Here is a 23,458-nt window from a genome sequence, read left to right as displayed (position 1 = left end):
CGGCATTTGCCTCACCCTTGGGACCAGCTAGGGCTTGGGGCCCTTGTTTGGCCCTGGGTAGGGATTGGTATTGTGTTGGTTAGGGCGTCAAGGTGTTGCGCAGCCTGCCACCTAAGCGGTGACCGGTTCCTGTTGCCTCTTGAGACTGTACTTTTGCGGGGGTTTTCTTTTGCATGTCTGTTATTTTATTTTATTATTATTATTATTTTTTTAATCAACACTGTTTGTCAACCTATTGTATTTGTGCTGCTTTTTCAGTCATGTTCCCCCTTTTTTTATCTTTATTTGTATTTGTTTTCAACACTTTTTATTCTTTATGCTCAATTAGTATTAAGTTCTAGATATTAATGTTTTTCTTGCCCGAAACGCATTGCGTAATAGTGGCTTTAGGCATTGTATGTACTAGCTCTATCTATATATCAATCCATTAATGTAACATCACTTGTATGTATGTACCTTACCTGAATAAACATATTTATTTATTTATTTATATTTTATTTATTTTTGTTTTTATTTTCAATTGCCTGGGGGGGGGGGGTCTGCCCAGTGTGGCTATAGTTCCACTGGTAGTGTTTGGCAGCCCTCTGCTAGGCCCCTGTGATTGTACATGTCTCAGGGGTTTTCAGTGCTATCCTCTACCCTCTTGTTATTTTTGGGTTTCTTCACTGGTTTAGCAACACCTTGCCTGGGCTTCCCGTAGCAGTCAGCCTACGGGCCCTAGAAACCCCTGTCTGGGCTCGGTGGACCATTGAATGTGTCTTTCGGGTTCCAATCCATCTTGTATGGGATCGTTGATTGCTGTGATCTTGTCTCCGGGTGACAGTCGCCACTTTTACCTCCATCATGCTGCCTGTTGGGTCACTGACACCTTGACCCGGAGTCTTGCGAGAGATTCTCTGCTTGTTCTCCAGTACTCTCCTGATGTTATTACTGTTCAGAGTACAGGCGGCATCTGTGTTGCAAGCTAGGTTAGGTTGCTGCAACATGCTAGGTTGGTTTCCCACTCGTTTCCCTTGAGGCCGCCCCGTTTTGGTTAGGTGCTTTTCGCCCCTTTCCCTCTCTGTTCCCGGCTCTGGACCGTCTGCGGGTTTCGGGGTCGGGGCGGGGTTTTGTTGGGACCGAGAGACTGGCGGTTTTTGGGGGCTGCCCTGTTCGGGTTGGAGGACCTACCTTGAGGTTACCTTGAGGTGCTTCCGGGGCTTAGCGTCCCCGTGGCCCGGTCGTCGACCAGGCCTCCTGGTTGCCGGACTGATCAACCAGGCTGTTGGACGCGGCTGCTCGCAGCCTGACGTACAAGTCACAGCCTGGTTAATCAGGTATCCTTTGGAGGTGCTTATCCAGTTCTCTCCTGAACACTGTGAGGGGTCGGCCAGTTATGCCCCTTATGTGTAGTGGAAGCGTGTTGAACAGTCTCGGACCTCTGATGTTGATAGAGTTCTCTCTCAGAGTACCAGTTGCACCTCTGTTTTTCAACGGGGGTATTCTGCACATCCTGCCATGTCTTCTGGTCTCATGTGATGTTATTTCTGTGTGCAGGTTTGGGACCAGCCCCTCTAATATTTTCCACGTGTAAATTATTATGTACCTCTCCCGCCTGCGCTCAAGGGAGTACAGTTTTAAGCTCTTTAGTCGGTCTCAATAGTTTAGATGTTTTACTGAGTGGATTCTAGCAGTAAAGGATCTCTGCACGCTCTCCAGGTCAGTAATTTCTCCAGCTTTGAAAGGTGCTGTCATTGTGCAGCAGTACTCCACTCTAGAGAGCACAAGCGTTTTGAAAAGTATCATCATCGGTATAGCATCTCTATTGTGAAAAGTTCTTGTTATCCAACCTGTCATTTTTCTTGCAGTTGTGACGGCTACTTTATTGTGTTCTTTAAAGGTAAGGTCTTCCGACATGAGTACACCCAGATCCTTTACATTGCCTTTTCGTTCTATGTTATGATTTGCCTGAGTTTTGTACGTAGTTTCCGTTTTTATATTTTCATTTTTTCCATAGCGCATAAGCTGGAACTTATCTTCGTTAAACACCATATTATTTTCTGTAGCCCATAGAAAGACCTGATCTACATCTGACTGGAGGTTCGCCGTGTCCTCTATGTTGCCTACTCTCATGAAGATCCTAGTGTCATCTGCAAAGGATGATACAGTGCTATAGGTTGTGTTCTTGTCTATGTCCGAAATGAGGATGAGAAAAAGTACTGGAGCAAGCACAGTACCCTGGGGGACTGAGCTCTTCACGGTTGTTGGGCTGGATTTTATTTTGTTGACTATTACACATTGGGTTCTGTTGGTCAGGAAATTGTAGATCCATCTGCCTATTTTTCCGGTAATTCCTTTTGAACGCATTTTATGTGCAATAACACCATGGTCACATTTATCAAAAGCTTTTGCGAAATCTGTGTAAATTACATCCGCGTTATGTTTGTCTTCCATAGCATCTAATGCCATATCATAGTGGTCCAGCAACTGCGACAGGCAAGAGCGCCCTGTTCTGAAACCATGTTGTCCGGGGTTATGGAGTTGCTGTGATTCCATGTATTTTGTGATTTTACTTCTTAGCACTCTCTCAAAAATTTTTATGATGTGTGATGTTAGCGCTATCGGTCTGTAATTTTTTGCCTCTGCCTTATTTCCTCCTTTATGAAGTGGTGCTATCTCTGCTGTTTTTAGTATATCAGGAATAACGCCAGTATCTAGGCTTTGTCTCCACAGAATGTGGAGGGCCTGCGATAGTGGTTTTTTACAGTTCTTTATGAATATGGAGTTCCAAGAATCCGGGCCTGGTGCAGAGTGCATAGGCATACTGTTTATGGCTTCTTCAAAATCCAGTGGGGATAGGGTGACGTCTGATATATGATTTGATGTTGGTATCGTATCCATGAAAAATTCATTTGGGTTATCAATCTTTAGTGTGTTTAATGGTTCGCTGAAAACAGAGTCGTACTGCGTTCTCAGTAGCTCGCTCATTTCTTTGTTGTCATCAAACGGAGGACGGAGGTTTTCAAGCCTGTTCCTCCTGCCAAGGTTTCTGGGTCTTACCAGCAGCCCTTTCTTGCTGCCTTTCCCATGGACTCTTGCTTTTCTTTAAGGGCGGAGGGCTTGGAGGACGGCTCTGCCCCGGGGCCTCTGTTGCTGGTTCCCGGAGCTGTGGGGGATGCCTGATAGCAGTTCTGGGGCGGTTTGCCCCTGCCTGGGTTTTCTGCTTTTGTGTGGCGTTTTTCGCCCATCCAGTCTGTTTGCTTCCCACTTTTGCTGACGTGTTTTCGTATCTTTAGCGGGTCACAGCCCTCTGTTCTGGCGGCCATTTTTGTCTGCCGGTTTCCCGGTGTGGCCACCAGGGTGGTGTTGCGGTTATTTTACATGCGCCTGGGTGTGCGAGCGAGCTGCTTGGGTGAGTTTTCACCTTTTTTCAGGGGTTTTATTCTCCTGTTGTTGTTTCTTTACTTTTCTGGTGTTTTCTGCCCGTTTCCTGTTCCTCTGGGAATGTTTGAGTGTTGATTTTACACGGGTTTCCCATTTTGTCTGTTTTGGGTTTGGGCTCAGTGTCCCTGGCTGTTATGCTTGCTTCCACACCTTGTCCCTCGGTTTTCGGTCTGTTATGACCGTTTCCCAGGGGGTTCTGTCTTGGGGCTGTGCTTTGCCTTTCTGTGGTGTTTCTCCGCCGGCAAAATGTGGTGGTTTGACCTCCCCCTGGTTCGATTCCGGGTTCCTTTGGGTTCTTTGGTTTTGTTCTGGAGGTTTCTTCCTCTTGGGCTCCCTTTGTGGGCTCAGGGGGCTTTGTTTCCTCGTGTGTGACCTGGTTTCTGCCTTCTGGTGTTCTGGGGTCTTCCTGGCTTGCAGACTGATCTTTTTGGGTCTTGGCACGTGTTGTGTGGTCATGCTGGGACTTTGAGGTTTTGTTGTCGAGGCCTTTTGATGCAGTTTTGTGCCTTCTTTGCCTGGCCGGCGTGTGCTCTGCCCACTGGTCGGCGGCTTGTAATTTTCTTTTCAAGTGTATGTGTGTGTGTACGCATGTACATGTGTACACTGTGTGTGTGTGTGTGCGCACATGTGTGTGTGCGCACATGTGTATGTGCATACGCATGTATGTGTAACATACACAGACATATACACATACACACAAGGTATGTGTATATACAGGATATGTATATATGTGTATGTGTACTTTTTCTTTCGGAAGGGGCTCTGTTCCATTCTCTTGACGGGGCGCTGGGGGGAGCAGCTTGCTCTGTTGACTCTCGTATGGTCCCGCTGTTGATGGGCGCTTTTGGTTGTCTTCCGGCCTCTGGTGGCGGCGGTGGACGGCTTCTCCCCCTTTTGGGGGTTCAGAGCTGGCGGGGTGGGTTTCTTCCCCTGCACTTCGTGATGTCATCTTGGTGGGTGTGTTGGGCGTGGTCGATCTGCCACATCCTTCTGGGGTTCCCGTCTGCTCTTTGCAGACATTGGCCTTTTGAATCTGCGTTTCTTCTGGACTTCTTCAGTCTGCATTCTGGTTTCTATGCCCTCCTCAGAGGACTGTTGTCTCCTGTCCGGCTTCTGTTGGGGCCGGGTGCCTGGATGGTGGCCCTGGACCTCCAGGTCAATTATTGGCACTTGGTGTATTTTTGCATCTTTACCGGATCTTGATGCGCTGTCCAAGTCTGCTCAAGATTCGGTGTCTGGCCTACCTCGACGACTGGCTAGTGTGGACTCCCAGTCGGTCTCCTTGTCTGCTTGCCAGGGGTGTGGTTCTTTCCAGATTGCCAGGTTTGGTTTCCTGGTGATCTGGAGGCTATTCCATCTGTTTCCGTCCCGGGTTCAGACCTGGGCCTTGTTTAGGGCTATTGGGCCACTCCTTGTCTTTCCCTCCAGAAGTGTTACTGCGGCTGTTGTCCTGCCTTCGGCTGTTCATGAGGGGGTCCCGGGATGCTCGAGCGGTTGTGCGTGAGTCTGAACTTCGCTGTGCTGGTCTGCCCACGGGGTCGGGTTTGGCTTCGGCGTCTGTTTGGTTCCTTCGGAGACTCCCCTTCTGCCTCTTCCAATCGTTGGGTTCATTCCTCTGGGGATCTTGTGTTGCTGCTGCGTCACCAGCTTCCTCTTTGGGGTTTTTGGGGTTCCGTGCCTTGGCACCTCCCCGACCCTTCACTCAATGTGTTCACGGACGGGTCATCTCTCGGCTGGGGCTTTGTGACCAGTGTTCACCAGGTCGGCTGGGAATGGTGGAGTCTGTCCGTCTGTCAGGCTCACAGCACGGTTCAGGAGTTCGTAGCTGTCTAGTTTGCGCTTTGGAGGGTTTGGGTTACTAGGTGGTCTACCATTCAGCTCCATTTGGACTGTTCTCTGGCAGTTCTTGCCAGAACCACAGGGTTTCTCTTAGGTGTTGACCTTTGGAGTTGGTTCCAAAGTGGCTCATTTGCTGGATTCTTGGGGTTTGGCTAACCGTGAGATTCATGTCTGGGATGTATCCTGTGTCCTGGCGGACAGCTGTCTCGGTTCATTCCTCTGTTCTCGGATTGGCCAGTCATCGCCAACTCGCTTCGTTGGCTCTGCCGGACGTATGGACTCCTGGCCATGGACTCTTCGAGTCGGCGTGGTTTAGGCGTCGCCCATTTTATGTGGCGCCCTTACCCACCTGCGAGGCATTCATGTTGGATGCTTTTCGGCAGGACTGGTCAAGGTGGGGGTACCTGTTCCTCTTCTCCCAGTCCAGCTGTTGCTTCGGGTTCTGGCTCGGTTGCAGCCCATTCCAACGAGAGCAGTCCTTATGGTTCCTTGGTGGCTGGCCCAGCTTTCTTTTCAGACGCTGCTTGATAGGTATCCGAACCCGGGGCGTTTTCCCGCGGCTCCGCCTCTTTCGGCAGGTCGGATCGGTCCTGTACATGACTGGTTCGGCCTTCTCCTCGGCTCTTCATGTCTGGTATTTTGACGCGGGAATCACCATCTCTGTGGTGTTTGGTGTTCAGGTGGCCTTGTTGATGGTGTCCCACCTGTGAGCTTCATCTTGGCGACAGTATGACGTTCCTGGTGTTTCTATGCACTTTTTCTTGCTCTTTGTACGTTGTCTTCTCTTTCGCATCGGGTTGTCTTGTCCTTTCTTGGGTTTTCAGGACTACAGTTATTTGATGTTTCTTACTGTTGCCTCGTTTTGTGCGCCGCTGGCGGACAAAACGTCCACCCCGAACGCTCCAGCTTGCGTTCGGGGTGGACGTTACATCTGCCCCGTTTCGTATGCTTTCTCGTGTTTTGTTTCACTTCTGGCCTGCTCATGCATCGCCTGCGCCTTCCTGGTCCTTAATCAGGGTGCCGTCTTATCTTCTCCTCAGTTTGTGATAGCCCCTTCGGATCAGGTTTCTGCTCTTTGCTACTGGTGGTAGATTTGTACATGTGCAGCCTTTCTCCATCCTGGGGATGGTCGAGACGGCTGGTTTCCGGAGGGGTTCTTGGGTTATTGATGCGTGATTGGTTTGGCCGGGGGTGTGTCCTGTGTTGTCCGATTGCGCTTTTTGCCGTTACCTGCGTACTGTGTCTGGGGATGCAGTTTGGTTTGATCCAGTTCCACTTGTTCCCTGTTTCAGGGCTCGGGTCTCCCAGGTCGTCCGCAGAGTTTTTCAGTCTTCCAGCCTGCGGTCTGTTTTTGCGCCCGTGCTGTTCGGATGTTTGCAGCTTTTGCTGCTGTGTTGGTGACGTCTAGGGCTCATTTCAGGCACAGAAAATTGAGGGTCGCACAGGTTCTTGGCCGCCCATTCTTTATGCGCGTCTGCTCCTGTGCGTTCTTGTTGCCTTGGGTCGCAAGTTGCATCCTGTTGTCTCGGCTTCATGTTGCAGAGTTTGTGGCAGCTGCTTCCTGGGTTAGCCCTTTCTTTTCCTTCTCTTTGGGTATGAAGCTTTAGGAAGCTGTAAGGGCTCCCCACAGAAAACCAGCGTTGAATGTAATGAAACGCCATTTTCTGGGTGAGCCCGGAGGCTCCCTGGCAACCCTCCCTCCCACCGGTCGGCGGTTTTTTCACGTTGGTTGAAGCTTAACTTCTGAACTGTAGCTTGGCAGCCGGCGCGGTAGGCCCGGGGCTCCCCCCTCCCCCTCTCGGGGCGGGGAGGGCTGCGCGGCAGTAAAATGTGATGTTTGCTTGTTTGCTTGTTTCCTTGGGATCGTAGGGAGTTTCTACCTCTCTGTTCGGTTTTCTGTTTTAGTTTTTTACCATGTGGGGTTTGTTTTGCCATGCCTACCTTTCTGGGTGCCTGACCCCAGTCGATGGCAGATAAGGAAAACCCCAACCACAAGAGGGTTTTTCAGTGCCATTGCTCCCTGAAACCTCTGAAGGGGGCCAGGTTCTGGTGCTGGTCCCTGGTAGGTCTGAACTCCTTAGCTAATGTCCTGGTCTAATATAACATAACATTAGCCCAATCTCAACTATGGTATTTGTGCTTGGGGTTCTACTACCCAAAATCATTTACGTCCTCTAATTACTCAACACAAAGCTGCTATTAGGACAATATCCAACTCTGGCCCCAGACATCACTCGGTATCCCTACTCAAATCTCTGAATATGTTAGATATTAAGTCACTGCACATTTTCTCATGTGTATTATACATATATAAAACACTGAACTGTAATGCCAATCCTGACCTCAAAAGCTTCATTGAAGGTTGTAACAGATCCCATGAGCACCACACCAGAAATAAATACAGTTTTGATATTCCAAGAGTACGACTTAATCAAACTAGAAATGCTCTACAAATCAAGGGACCCAGAATGTGGAATGACCTTCCCAACCATGTTAAAGACTGTACCTCTCTCAACCTGTTTAAGATAAAAACGAAGCACTACCTAATAAATTCCCTGTAACCTACCTTACCCCTCTATTGTCAACCCATGTCTGTTTTCTTAAACAACGCTGTTTGTCGACCTAATTGTATTTGTGCTGCTTTTTCAGCCATGTTTCCCCCTTTTTTATCTTTATTTTTATTTGTTCTCAACACATTTTATTCTTTATACTCAATTAGTATTAAGTTTTTAGTCATTAATGTTTTTCCTGCCCGAAACGCTTTGCGTAATAGTGGCTTTAGGCATTGTATGTACTAGCTCCATCTATAAAACGATCAATTTATGTAAAATCTCTTGTATGTATGTACCTTACCTGAATAAACATTTTATTTTTTATTTTTATAAGCTCCAGGGAGCCTCCGGGGCTCACTCAGAAAATGGCGTTTCATTACATTCAACGCTGGTTTTTTATTTGGCCTACATTGTCTACATTCACTCCTCACTTTATAAGTTCAAGATCTTTTAAGTGGATGAAAAGATGTTTTTGAATTATAGTATTCAAAATGAATTAGTAGCGTATAGCTAGCTCTAAGCAGAACTACTATTGTACCAGCAACCAGTAAAACAGTTACTTTTTACGTTTTGATACAGATGCATGTATCAAGTTACTCATACTAATCAGTGCATCATTAGTGCTTTTTTGGGGTCTGAAGCCATATTGGCAAGAAGTAAGTATATTGTGTTTGGCTAGAAAAGAGTAAAGCTGCTTGTAGATTAGCTTTTCAAATATTTTGGACCAGGTTGGCAGAATTGATATAGGTCTGAAATTGTTGACATCAATGAGATCACCACATTTATGGACTGGGGTTACTCTTGCCTTTTTTAGAATATCCGGATATTTCTAAATAAAAATATCCATCATTTGCTTAGCATGCAAGAGTTCATACAGTTCAGGAAGCTAGCAACTTGTGAGTTATCAGGCTGACAGAGGTCAATATTAAAATCGCGTGATAGTAGTATTAATTGATATTTGTTAAGTTCGTTGCTTAAATTAACATTAAATTACTGAGGTTAGAATTAAGTTTAGTTACATCAGTGTTATGAATTGTGTAGACTGTTACCACACTTAACTAAGCTTCAGCACCCGTGACCATGAACCGAGCATTATATACTCGCCCCTGAAACTTTTTTGAGATTTTTTGAGATATATACAAGAGTTATTACATTCTTGTACAGCCACTAGTACATGTAGCGTTTTGGGCAGGTCCCTGGAATACGACCTCCACCATGAAGAATCGTTTTTACAACCAAGTACACAGTTTACTGTTCAGTTAAACAGAGGCTACAGTTAAGGATTTGCACCCAGTAAATCCTCCCCGCCCAGGATACGAACCCATGACAAAGCGCTCGCGGAACGTCAGGCGAGTGTCTTACCACTACACCACGGAGACTGAGAAACTTTCCTGCCACACCTGCAAGATGGGTATGGGATCTACAATAAGCTAATTTAACTAACTAAAACTAATACTGAACAAAAACAGGCCTCGGACGCGCAACGCGAGCGATTTCCTCGGGGATGGGGGGGGGGGGGGCCAAACCATGGCAAGGGATGATTGATTGAGCACAAACTTACATGATCGCTCTAGTTCACCCAGCAGTAACTGGGGACCTGGATGTTATCCGATTGGCAGGTCATGTTCCAAGGGAAAAACAATTAGGCAAAGCTTGAGATGAGCTATGGGAAGGAAAGTTCTAAGCCTGTTAACGGTAGTCAGAAGTCGTCTAGTCCTGTACCTACATATATAAAAAAAAGTGGGGGGGGAGCAGATGGATGAACTGACATCAACATTTACAGCCTTTATACATTTAAAGCAGGAGGATAAAAGCTATATATAGAAATACATATTATACATAGATATAAATTGTGCACCACTCAAGACGATGAAAACATGCACAAAATACTTTCTATACAAATACAACAGGCACAAAAATACATACATGAACTGGACACGCTTGCCAATGGCAACCTTGCCAGTGTAGGTCTCGGTGCCGTTGGTAACCTTGCAGGACACCATCTTGCTGACTGTGTATGGGCAGACGTTCCTGGGGAAATAAAACTAATTAGTAACCCCTCATAATAGACCAGGTATTGGGCTTAAAAGTCTATCAACCTCATGGGTTACTGCAAGCTTATATTAACCAGTGAGCAAGCGTATATTGATTGACTGGCAAGCTTATATTGACCAATTAGCAAGCTTATATCGACCAATTGACAGGCTTATATTGACCTATTAGCAAGCTTATTTTGATCAATTAGCAAGCTTATATTGACCAATTAAGAAACTTATATTGACCCATTAGCAAGCTTATATTTTTTTATATTATTATATAAGCATATATTTCTTGCAATTAGCAAGCTTATATTGACCAATTAGCAAGCTTATATTTACCAATTGGCAAGCTTATATTTACCAATTGGCAAGCTTATATTTACCAATTAGCAAGCTTATATTTACCAATTGGCAAGCTTATATTTACCAATTGGCAAGCTTATATTTACCAATTGGCAAGCTTATATTTACCAATTGGCAAGCTTATATTTACCAATTAGCAAGCTTATATTTACCAATTAGCAAGCTTATATTTACCAATTGGCAAGCTTATATTTACCAATTGGCAAGCTTATATTGACAAATTGGCAAGCATAGTCTCCTGAGACTGATGGATGCCTACTACTACTATATTGACCAATTAGCAAGTTTGAATTGACCAATTGGCAAGCTGCCTACAGAATAGGCAAAAAGAATCCATCAGGACAAAACCAGCGGAAAATTCGCCTGAAGCTGACTTCCCAGTTCATGAAATCCCATCTTGTCCGGACAGCTGCATCCCAACGGAAGGGATTATACATCAACGAGTGCTAGACTAGGAACAGACAGCAACGCCTCTACCGCCTGCGTCAAATCCGTCAACAAAACCCAGATGCGATTCATCAGTGCTTCGTTAGTGATGCACTGATAAAGGTGAGAAAGACTGCAGAGGGCAAAATGTTTACAATTGCTAATGAAAAGAACCTCAATACTTTCCTCTCCCAATGTGGTTTGTCTCACCATATTATCACTTATCACTATATTTTTATTAAGAAATTAGAAGAAAATAAAGAGCTGGTGACGCCAAATAAAGTCGACGATCCAAGCGTCGGTTAGGTTAGGTTAGGTTAGGTTTGGTTAGGTTTGGTTAGGTTTGGTTAGGTTTGGTTAGGTTTGGTTAGGTTTGGTTAGGTTTGGTTAGGTTTGGTTAGGTTTGGTTTGGTTTGGTTTGGTTTGGTTAGGTTTGGTTAGGTTTGGTTAGGTTTGGTTAGGTTAGGTTAGGTTTGGTTTGGTTAGGTTTGGTTAGGTTAGGTTTGGTTTGGTTTGGTTAAGTTTGGTTTGGTTTGGTTAAGTTAGGTTAGGTTAGCCTAACCTAACATATCATATTTATTCATTACTAACGTATTGCCAGGAAGCTTTGTGAAGCTTTGTGAAGCTTGTGTAGCTTGTGGTAATTAGACGGACCCACTGAGGTAGATTCTTACATAAATACTAAATCTGCTGTAATTAAAAAATTATATGATCAAGTGCCATGTATTTATTCAGGCGAGAACAGCAGCGAACACAAACCAGCGCATGTACGAACGAAAGGGTACGAATGTATAAAATTCTCAGTGAACGAAGTTGTTATCCGAACCTGCAGTCGACGACTTGACCAGTCCCCGGCAAGAGCAGCCATGGGTGGTAAACGTGCCTCGGGCTCCCAAACACCTGTCCGACACGGCGTTGAAAAATAACGCTCTGTCTGTGAAATTCAAACCTTATTGTTTGAAGAACATAAAGGTTATAATATTGGTGAAGCTAGGCACAATAAGGACCTAACACAAAGATCGGATGCAAGTGATACAGCACCTATGAGGACGATACAGCGAGCGTATCCGGTTGTAGCTCTGAGCGCCACCCTTGCCCACCTGCGTTATCTCCAATTTATTTAGATGATACATAGATGAATCGTTTTCTGCGTTCAGTGATGATGCATCTGATACCAGTAGCATAGATGAACAGTGTTAGCGGGTTCCACGGTGGTGTTTTCCATAGATATTTTCAAGAATACCTGAATCTCTGCTTGACTGATGGACACTCTTTGAGGCTGGCTGAATCTCTTCGTGTGTGGGACCTTACAAAGCGATCTTTTAATGACTACCTTACAAATTGATCTTTTTCTGTAATTTTGCAAGACTACCTTACGTTTTACAAGCTTGGTTACATATTACCTACAGGTACTAATGCCAAGGGTGTACGTGAGTGCGTTATTTGCAAGCACACAGAACGAAGAAACAGAAAGTGACTGTGGTAAGATAAGTGGTGGTAGTGGTAAGACACTCGCCTGGCGTTCCGCGAGCGCTATGTCATAGGTTCGTATCCTGGCCGGGGAGGATATACTGGGCGCAATTCCTTAACTGTAGCCTCTGTTTAACGCAACAGTAAAATGTGTACTTGGATGAAAAAACGATTCTTCGCATCAGGGGATCGTATCCCAGGGACCTGCCCGAAATGCTATGCGTACTAGTGGCTGTACAAGAATGTAACAACTCTTGTATATATCTTAAAAAAAAAAAAAAAAAAACGAAAATCTATCTGTACCTGGAGGAACGAGTGTCGCGCTGTGTACCATGGACTACTTCGTTGATTATTACTCACTTCCGAAGTACTGAGTGTGTAATACAGTGTGTTACTGTGTAAATAGTGTGTGAAACTGTACATATTGTAATTTTAGTGAATTTTTAACAAGTAATATTGCAAGAATAAACATTTATTGTGGGCACATTACTGGCACATGTATCACAGTTCCATGGAACATCATGAACGTTCTACTGTATGCATATTGTAAAGGACACAAATATGCATCATATACAATAAAAAACTAATAAAACCACATTGAAAATACAGAGAATAAGTAATAGAAAATATATTTGTGGCAGCATCCGGTGCTTGAATGGCCCGCGTGACCATCCATGTCTGGGAGAAATAAATAGTGTACCACATCAAATTGTTTGGATGTGTGATAATGGTATGATAGACAGTATACTTAGGAGCTACAAGAATTTTGCCCCAAGAGTGTAACAATTATATGCTGTGCTTACTATATTAACCTGCAATGTTAAATGGGATTCTTGTAATGTTATTTGTCTCTTTGTACTCACTGCATTTGTGCGCCCCTTGAGGGACTTGAAGTAGAGGGGGTAGAAATAGCCTAAGCTACTCTATCCCTTTGAGATGTATTTATTGCTTATCTCAATAAACATACTTGAACTTGAACTTGAATGTCTGGGAGTGTCACACACGGGCGACCAGCCCCTGATGATATCACAGCGCATTTTGCCCACGTCCCCACAGCTAAAGTAAGTGGAATTTGGTATTTATTTTTATATAGACATGTTCAGGGAAGGGAATTTATCATTTTACGAAGAAAAAGGATTTTTTAGGGGGAACATTTTATTTCATGCGCACAGAGGGAGGAGGCCTGGTCGACGACCGGGCCGCGGGGATGCTAAGCCCCGGAAGCACCTCAAGGTAACCAAGGTAAGGAGGGAATTTCACAATAAACTCGGCGCAGCACGGTGGTTAAGCATAATACAACACCTTCAAATTTTCAGAAGTTCTATTGAAATTAGTTAAACGTTTCTATTAGTCCCACATGAAATCTACAAAACTATTCACCAACCACTAATGATGCCTATAACAAATAACAAGGATAACAAATAACAAACAAGGAACAACAGTTTCAAACTCAACATGCCACAATGTAAGACTGGGAACAAAAGATGCTTTTTCATCCACAGGGTTATTAACCCATAGACCCACTTACCTGCCAAAGTCCTAAATGACAAAACTCTGTTTACCTTTAAATTACAACTGGAGAAGATCAACAAAGCAAATGGGAAGACTTTCAACAAGCCTTTGAATACCATGGCAAACCGGAAAGCAGAAAATCCCTTATGGTAATACAGGCAAATAATCAGTGTTATAAATCAAGGAACTGGTGGCATCCATCCCATGACCTGGGACAACAATGGCCAACTGTACATCCCACTGGGACCATTTTCTCTATCATGCGATAAGTACTTGCACATAAAGTTGAACAAATAAACATATATTATTTGTTATAAACTAGCTCTATATATAAATCCAACATTATGTTTGTAAATCAACTAATTATGTACTTTTCCTGAATAAAAATTTATTGTTTATTTATAATCTCATCATTTAAATAAAAATTTATTGTTTATTTATAATCTCATCATATATCCGGAAAAAACAAACCATGTGTTTCAAGCCATTTAATTTCAATAATCCTTCATTCCTATCCCCTGTCTCCTGGAGAGCTACAACATCAATATCATTTCCCATCACATAACAATGAACATCTGTAACCCTGTTTCTCAAACCATTAACATTCCATGACAACACTTTCAGTCTAGGGTGATCCATTATTAATCAATTCATTGCCTAAGTCATCCCCAATAAGTTCACTAAATGATAGCCATACCTTGTATAACATCTCCCACCTCCTCCCAAGTTCACCAGTAAAAGCGACATTGCGATTCTCAAGAGATTTTTTCAGCCCTGAGATGTCCATTATTGGCCCAAATGATTCCTTCATTTTATGTGTAATTATAGGGTTCTTCCTTTCACTACGACTACCATCATTCACACACACTTCACTTTCCTTCATTTCATCACTCAATATTTCATTTTTGTCCTCAACCACTATATCCTGACTATCCTCCACCGTTTTGTGATTTTCCTTGACCTCCTGAACGTTTAATTTAGCCTCGATGGACTCGATTCTCTGCCCCAGATTTTGGAGGAACTCACCAACTTTTTTAAGTTCAGCCCACACTTCCTTGACCATATTATTATGACCCTCTCTCTGAGCCACAGTAGCCACTTCACTCACCGTTACACTGTCACTGCCGGAGTCCTGAGTGGTGGCGTGGCTGCTTGTTGCTGGAGCCTGCCTAAGTAAAGGTGACTCCTTTACCCACGCATTCGTCCGGTTCACTGGCACTGTTTGGGGCAGACTGTTTTGCTGTGCTCCCGGTGTCTGGGTAAGAGCTCTTGCTTGCTCTGTAACATTCACCGGCCGGAGAACAGCCATACTCGGCCTCTTGCTACACACAGCCGAGCTCGCATTGTGAACACCTCCACAGTTGCAGCATCTGGGAACTATTTTCTCACCCAGATTCAGTCTGTTTCTACACACAGTAGAGAGGTGAGACTTTCCGCAGAAACGACATCGTGGATCATTTTGACATCTCCAGGATTTATGCCCCCATCTGCAGCATTTCAGGCATATTATGGGCTCTTCCACATACTTTGCTACATGCCTGTAGCCAGCCCCGGTGATGAACACTTTTTCGGGTACGTCACCTCTCACTAGAGCCACCACCTGACTCCTAGCTTCACCTTTAATAAGGTGACGCTTGGCCCACACAAATCGTTGGTCGTCGAGTATAAACTCGGGGTCCAGAATCTGAGGGTATTTATAGATAATTACCTTCGTCAGCTTCTCGTTCCCCTCCGGTATTTCCATAAGAATTCCATCGTATCCTTGCTGGGTAAGATACTCCACTGCCTCCATAGAACCTACCGTTAAGTAAGGTCTGTTTACACCTTCCTTCAGCAGGGGCTCGAACTTGCGGTGTTCTCTTCCGAGTTTGACGGTCCACAGCAGCTTCTGATGATAGGCCAGCGTGCATGAGGCAGGGAAGAGAAGCCTCCAGGGGTCACGACGATCATATATGCTGATGACATTCTTATACAAGGCACTTCTGGGAACAAAATTCAAGATGCTCTTAACATACTTGGTACAACCTGTCACAAGTTAGGCTTAGTTATAAATGCAGATAAAACCAAATACGAGTATAGGAAACGAAGAAATATAACACTTACTCTAAATGGTGTGGAACTGAGCCGTGTACAGAAGTACAAGTATCTGGGCATGTATGTTGGATACACATGTGAGAGTAAAAATGCTGAAATAAATCATATCAGCACCTTATGTAAAGCCCGTCTGCATCCTCTAAAAGCACTGGCTTTTTCTGGTAAAGGTGTTGGGGTACCTATCTTGCGGATGTTATACATAAGCACTGTTCGATCCCTGATAGACTACGCAGCACCCGTATTGTCTTACACAGGCCAAGGCAGAATTCAAAAAATAGAGCTGATACAGAACGAGGCTATGAGGATTATTCTTGGATGTCAAAGAAATGCAATGATTGAAATAATGAGAATGGAATTAAATTTACAGAGTGTGTGTGATAGAGTCCGTGACATTAACACTAGAGTATCTATTCGTTTCATGCGGAGAAAAGGAGGGGATAAGCTGTTTGAGAGCGTTCAGACCTGCTTGAGTGACGTACACACTTCCAGGAAACTGAGGGAGACACGCTATACGAGAGGATTAGCTCATGACCTCAGGGAATACGACGTACTTGACTGCTGTAAACCCTCTCGAAAGTGTAATATGTCTGCTCCCTGGAAAGTACAGAAAATAGACGTCGAAATTGTACCCCTCAAGGTGAAAAAGATTCATCATGAACCGGGACAATTACGGTGTTTGTATGGAAGCATGATATCTCGGTTACCAAGAGGCAACAGTTTACATGTATATTGCGACGGGTCGGTGGCGGAGGATGGCAGGGCAGGGTGTGGTGTCCTAATAAGGGATTATACGGAGTTTGGGACTGTGGACAGGATAATTGAACTCCGGCTTAGTAATTATATATCATCCACACAAGCTGAACTGCAGGCCATTCTGGCGTGTTTGGAGGAAGTACGTCATGACGACAAAAATGTTTTTGTATTTGTCGATAGCCGAGGAGCACTGGAGTCCTTAAACAGTCGAAACCCAGTCTTCATGTCTATAGTGGAGGACTGTAAGAGAAGAATAACTGAGATACAGCTGAAAGGTTATAGTGTGAAATTCATGTGGATTCCATCTCATGTTGGAATAGTGCTCAACGAGGTGGCGGATGACTTGGCCAAACGTGCCACATCAAAACCACAAGTTGACATTGAATGTGAATTCACAATGAGACAAATAAGAAGCAAAATCAGAAATATTCAGGCACAGGCGGGAGTGGAGAGGAGAGAGATAATGTATGAGAGTAGTCAAACCATGCAACACTACATGTATGTGAGTCAAAACACCCATTTCACTTATGGTAAAAGGAGAAATGCTTGGAGTGACTCTGTGTACATGCGGCTCAGGCTTGGGTACAAATATTACTGGGAATATGGGATAGATGTTCATGGTAATGACACGAAGTGTAAACTATGTGGTATGTTAAGGTCTCACACCCTTGCCCATTATATTCTTGATTGTCCGTTGATTAGTGTATATAGAAACACTGAGATAAGGACTGTTCCTGAACAAATAGCCTGGATGTGTCACAACGGAAAGGTTGATGATATTCTTGAGAGATATAAGAATTTTGCACCAAGATTGTAATATTTTGTTGAATTATCTGCAGGTGTCTTGCAAATTGTCTATACAGTATACCTAGGTCATAAAAGTATTTGTGTGTACGTCTGATACCATACTACTTGTGAGGGAGGAAATGTATATTTTTACCTCTCAGAATGTTTGGTAATATGTTTATTTGTGATGTGTGTATATGTATATATTAACACGATGTACTGAACGGGGTGAGAATAGCTTGAGCTACCTCATCCCTTTGTGTGTATTTTACCTCAATAAACTTATTTCAATTTCAATTTCAATTTCAATGTGTTTCAAGCAGATACCAAAGTTATAGATCAAAAGAACGCGTGATATTCGTTTTCTTATTTACATTCAAAGGTCCAGTTTTCTTCCTTAGCACGGGGTGCTCCCACGGGCAACTTGCCTACAGGTCCACCTTATGAGGTACTGTCTGTAGCTGGGCGTAGGGACCAGCTTGCTTACTCTCACAGTGTGCGTGTGTGCGCCTCTTGCTGGCGTACCTCTCACCCCTGCTGAGAGGCTACACGCTAACACCAGGGTTATCAACGTCGCCACAATTCAATTTCTTTCTTTATTATGCACCCCATACCCATCTTGTGGGCGGTGGTGTAAAGGGTTACAGAGGCACATAATGGGCTCAGGGACTGAACCCCACAATTCATTTAGCTAAGCAAGTTACAATCTTGATGAGCTAGTTACAAAATTCAGTGTAAGTCGTCACATCATCAATGGGTTCGAGATCGACCACAAGTACAGTTTCTAAATTAAGCAACTGACATATGTGGAGAGCCTAGTGTCACAATTGATATGTTTGTCCTGCACCCCCCCCCCCTCTCCCCATCCAGTGGGCAGCGGTGGATAGGTTACAGTCACTCTTAGTTACTACCTACAGTTAGCAAACTGGGGATATTTGGCTAAAATTTCTGGTAGCAGATCATTTTGAATGAAATATTGACACATCGTTGGTACATTGGTTATAGAATTGTCTCTGAATTCACGTATCTTTTCGCACTCCATCACATAGTGACGGAGGGTGTGCGAATAATTTTGTTGACAGTTTACATTTGGTCAGGAAGCCGGCGGCTTGTCGAAGGTCCCTGCATTTATTTGTCATGATGTAAATTTGAATTTGAATATACACTTCTTGGTGTATATCTCATGTGTATACCTGGAGAGGGTTCTGGGACTCCACGAGCCCGGCCTGAGACCAGGCTCGACTTGGGTTAACTTGGTCCAACAGGTTTTCTTCTTATTGGAGAGTGTTGTACATGCTACAATGGCGGTGTGTCCACTCACAGGATGAGTGGCGCTGCCCAATAAACTCGCCCCTCGGGGCAAAAATAAAAAAAAATTATTAATTTGGTCCAACAGGCCGTTGCTTGGAGCGGCCCGCAAGCCCACACATCCACTACAGCCTGGTTGGTCCGGCACTTCTTGCAAGAACTTATCTAAGTGTCTCTTGAATACGTCCACCTTTGTTCCAGCAATATTTCTAATGCTTGCTGGGAGGGTGTTGAACAGCCGTGGATCTCTTTAGACAGTGTTCTCTGATTGTGCCTATGGCACCTGTACTCTTCAATATTTCTATTCTGCATTTCTTTCCGTATCTTTCGTTCCAGTATATTCTACTGTGCAAATTTGGGACCTGAACTTCAGGAATCTTATATGTATATATTATTTGATACCTTCTCGTCTCCTTTCCAGAGAGAACATTTTGAGAGCTTTGAGACGGTCCCAGTAATTTAAATGTTTTGTCGTGTCCATGCGTACCGTATGTCATCTGTATTCCCTTTACTTCAGAGACCTCTCATGCTCTGTATAGGGAAGTGAGTACCGAGTAGTACTCACGATGGGACAGTACAGTGTATTATCATAGTAATATGATATTACACTGGTTATGATAAAAACAGTAATATCATAGTGTACCTCCGAACGTGTTGATACTCAGATATACTTGCTCTCGAAGCTGCGAGTGGCGGTCACTCTTGCTCTCGAAGCTGTGAGTGGCGGTCACTCCTGCTCTCGAAGCTGTGAGTACCGGTCACTCCTGCTCTCGAAGCTGCGAGTGGCGGTCACTCTTGCTCTCGAAGCTGCGAGTGGCGGTCACTCTTGCTCTCGAAGCTGTTAGTGTCTGTTACTCCTGCTCTCGAAGCTGTAAGTGGCGGTCACTCTTGCTCTCGAAGCTGTTAGTGGCGGTCACTCTTGCTCTCGAAGCTGTAAGTGGCGGTCACTCCTGCTCTCGAAGCTGTAAGTGGCGGTCACTCCTGCTCTCGAAGCTGTGAGTGGCGGTCACTCTTGCTCTCGAAGCTGTGAGTGGCGGTCACTCTTGCTCTCGAAGCTGTGAGTGGCGGTCACTCCTGCTCTCGAAGCTGTAAGTGGCGGTCACTCCTGCTCTCGAAGCTGTAAGTGGCGGTCACTCTTGCTCTCGAAGCTGTAAGTGGCGGTCACTCCTGCTCTCGAAGCTGTTAGTGGCGGTCACTCTTGCTCTCGAAGCTGTTAGTGGCGGTCACTCCTGCTCTCGAAGCTGCGAGTGGCGGTCACTCCTGCTCTCGAAGCTGTGAGTGTCTGTTACTCCTGCTCTCGAAGCTGCGAGTGGCGGTCACTCCTGCTCTCGAAGCTGTTAGTGGCGGTCACTCCTGCTCTCGAAGCTGTGAGTGGCGGTCACTCCTGCTCTCGAAGCTGTAAGTGGCGGTCACTCTTGCTCTCGAAGCTGTTAGTGGCGGTCACTCTTGCTCTCGAAGCTGTTAGTGGCGGTCACTCTTGCTCTCGAAGCTGTAAGTGGCGGTCACTCTTGCTCTCGAAGCTGTAAGTGGCGGTCACTCCTGCTCTCGAAGCTGTAAGTGGCGGTCACTCTTGCTCTCGAAGCTGTTAGTGGCGGTCACTCTTGCTCTCGAAGCTGTTAGTGGCGGTCACTCTTGCTCTCGAAGCTGTAAGTGGCGGTCACTCTTGCTCTCGAAGCTGTAAGTGGCGGTCACTCCTGCTCTCGAAGCTGTAAGTGGCTGTCACTCCTGCTCTCGAAGCTGTGAGTGGCGGTCACTCTTGCTCTCGAAGCTGTTAGTGGCGGTCACTCCTGCTCTCGAAGCTGTGAGTTGCGGTCACTCTTGCTCTCGAAGCTGTTAGTGGCGGTCACTCCTGCTCTCGAAGCTGTAATTGGCGGTCACTCCTGCTCTCGAAGCTGTAAGTGGCGGTCACTCCGGCTCTCGAAGCTGCGAGTGGCGGTCACTCTTGCTCTCGAAGCTGTGAGTGGCGGTCACTCTTGCTCTCGAAGCTGTTAGTGGCGGTCACTCCTGCTCTCGAAGCTGTAATTGGCGGTCACTCCTGCTCTCGAAGCTGTAAGTGGCGGTCACTCCGGCTCTCGAAGCTGCGAGTGGCGGTCACTCTTGCTCTCGAAGCTGTAAGTGGCGGTCACTCCTGCTCTCGAAGCTGCGAGTGGCGGTCACTCCTGCTCTCGAAGCTGTTAGTGGCGGTCACTCTTGCTCTCGAAGCTGTGAGTGGCGGTCACTCCTGCTCTCGAAGCTGTAAGTGGCGGTCACTCCTGCTCTCGAAGCTGCGAGTGGCGGTCACTCCTGCTCTCGAAGCTGCGAGTGGCGGTCACTCCTGCTCTCGAAGCTGTTAGTGGCGGTCACTCCTGCTCTCGAAGCTGCGAGTGGCGGTCACTCCGGCTCTCGAAGCTGTTAGTGGCGGTCACTCCGGCTCTCGAAGCTGCGAGTGGCGGTCACTCTTGCTCTCGAAGCTGTTAGTGGCGGTCACTCATGCTCTCGAAGCTGTTAGTGGCGGTCACTCCGGCTCTCGAAGCTGTTAGTGGCGGTCACTCCGGCTCTCGAAGCTGCGAGTGGCGGTCACTCCTGCTCTCGAAGCTGTAAGTGGCGGTCACTCCTGCTCTCGAAGCTGCGAGTGGCGGTCACTCCTGCTCTCGAAGCTGTTAGTGGCGGTCACTCTTGCTCTCGAAGCTGTGAGTGGCGTTCACTCCTGCTCTCGAAGCTGCGAGTGGCGGTCACTCCTGCTCTCGAAGCTGCGAGTGGCGGTCACTCCTGCTCTCGAAACTGTAAGTGGCGGTCACTCCTGCTCTCGAAGCTGTAAGTGGCGGTCACTTCTGCTCTCGAAGCTGTTAGTGGCGGTCACTCCGGCTCTCGAAGCTGCGAGTGGCGGTCACTCTTGCTCTCGAAGCTGTTAGTGGCGGTCACTCCTGCTCTCGAAGCTGTTAGTGGCTGTCACTCCTGCTCTCGAAGCTGTTAGTGGCGGTCACTCCGGCTCTCGAAGCTGCGAGTGGCGGTCACTCTTGCTCTCGAAGCTGTTAGTGGCGGTCACTCCGGCTCTCGAAGCTGCGAGTGGCGGTCACTCCTGCTCTCGAAGCTGTTAGTGGCGGTCACTCCGGCTCTCGAAGCTGCGAGTGGCGGTCACTCTTGCTCTCGAAGCTGTTAGTGGCGGTCACTCCTGCTCTCGAAGCTGTAAGTGGCGGTCACTCCTGCTCTCGAAGCTGCGAGTGGCGGTCACTCCTGCTCTCGAAGCTGTTAGTGGCTGTCACTCCTGCTCTCGAAGCTGTTAGTGGCGGTCACTCCGGCTCTCGAAGCTGCGAGTGGCGGTCACTCCGGCTCTCGAAGCTGTTAGTGGCGGTCACTCCGGCTCTCGAAGCTGCGAGTGGCGGTCACTCTTGCTCTCGAAGCTGTTAGTGGCGGTCACTCCTGCTCTCGAAGCTGTTAGTGGCGGTCACTCCGGCTCTCGAAGCTGCGAGTGGCGGTCACTCCTGCTCTCGAAGCTGTAAGTGGCGGTCACTCCTGCTCTCGAAGCTGTAAGTGGCGGTCACTCCTGCTCTCGAAGCTGTAAGTGGCGGTCACTCCTGCTCTCGAAGCTGTGAGTGGCGGTCACTCCTGCTCTCGAAGCTGCGAGTACCGGTCACTCCTGCTCTCGAAGCTGTGAGTGGCGGTCACTCCTGCTCTCTAAACTGTAAGTGGCGGTCACTCCTGCTCTCGAAGCTGTGAGTGGCGGTCACTCCTGCTCTGGAAGGTCTCAGGTGTTGGGGTTCCTCTGCCTCTGGTTCAAAGTTTATTCCACTTTTTTATCACTCAAATTAACAAATTCAAATTGTTTTTCACAAATGTTTGTACATTTAAAACCGAGTTAGTTTACCCTAAATTTAAGAACATTTTTTACACGAGTATTAGGAACACAATACAGGTGTGGCTGGACTGAGCAGATGTACAGGTGTGGCTGGACTGAGCAGATGTACAGGTGTGGCTGGACTGAGCAGATGTACAGGTGTGGCTGGACTGAGCAGATGTACAGGTGTAGCTGGACTGAGCAGATGTACAGGTGTGGCTGGACTGAGCAGATGTACAGGTGTGGCTGGACTGAGCAGATGTACAGGTGTGGCTGGTCGGAACAGATGTACAGGTGTGGCTAGACTGAACAGATGTACAGGTGTGGCTGGACTGAACAGATGTACAGGTGTGGCTGGTCGGAACAGATGTACAGGTGTGGCTGGTCGGAACAGATGTACAGGTGTGGCTAGACTGAACAGATGTACAGGTGTGGCTGGACTGAACAGATGTACAGGTGTGGCTGGACTGAACATATGTACAGGTGTGGCTGGACTGAACAGATGTACAGGTGTAGCTGGAATGAATAGATGTACAGATGTGGCTGGTCGGAACAGATGTATAGGTGTGGCTGGTCGGAACAGATGTACAGGTGTGGCTGGTCGGAACAGATGTACAGGTGTGGCTGGTCGGAACAGATGTACAGGTGTGGCTGGTCGGAAAAGATGTACAGGTGTGGCTAGTCTGCACAGATGTGGCTGGAATGAATAGATGTACAGGTGTGGCTGGACTGAACAGATGTACAGGTGTGGCCAGACCGAACAGATGTACAGGTGTGGCTGGACTGAACAGATGAATTGGTGTGGTTGGTCTAAACAGGTGTACAACTGTGGCTGGAGTGAACAGGTGTACAACTGTGGCTGGAGTGAACAGGTATAAAACAACGGAAAAAACTTAAAGCTTACGATTAAAACGGCGAGACTATCATTGGCAAGACACCCAACATAAAATTAGAATGATGAGAAAACGATTTGATGGGTAACTAATATAAAATAATTTCGCCCTAACGTTATATAAATTTGCTCATCGTTGGCATTTAATATGAGATTTAGGGGCTAGCCTGGTTGTAACATAGTAAGT

General features: G+C 46.2%; 1 protein-coding gene across 2 annotated transcripts in view; it reads right to left on the bottom strand.

Moving 5' to 3' along the window:
- Nucleotides 1–23,458, bottom strand: part of LOC123760948 (uncharacterized) — a 709,495-nt gene that overhangs the window by 181,396 nt on the left and 504,641 nt on the right. For both annotated transcript variants that reach the window (XM_069329132.1, XM_069329138.1), the window contains exon 3: nt 9,741–9,845. In XM_069329132.1, coding sequence (XP_069185233.1) covers nt 9,741–9,845 — 105 coding nt within the window. The remainder of the gene's footprint in view (nt 1–9,740; nt 9,846–23,458) is intronic.

The sequence above is a fragment of the Procambarus clarkii genome, chromosome 3 (genome assembly GCF_040958095.1).
Source record: "Procambarus clarkii isolate CNS0578487 chromosome 3, FALCON_Pclarkii_2.0, whole genome shotgun sequence".
Taxonomy (NCBI): Eukaryota; Metazoa; Arthropoda; class Malacostraca; order Decapoda; family Cambaridae; genus Procambarus; species Procambarus clarkii.
The sequence above is the reverse complement of the archived record's forward strand: the minus strand, read 5'-3'. Positions and strand labels throughout refer to the sequence as shown.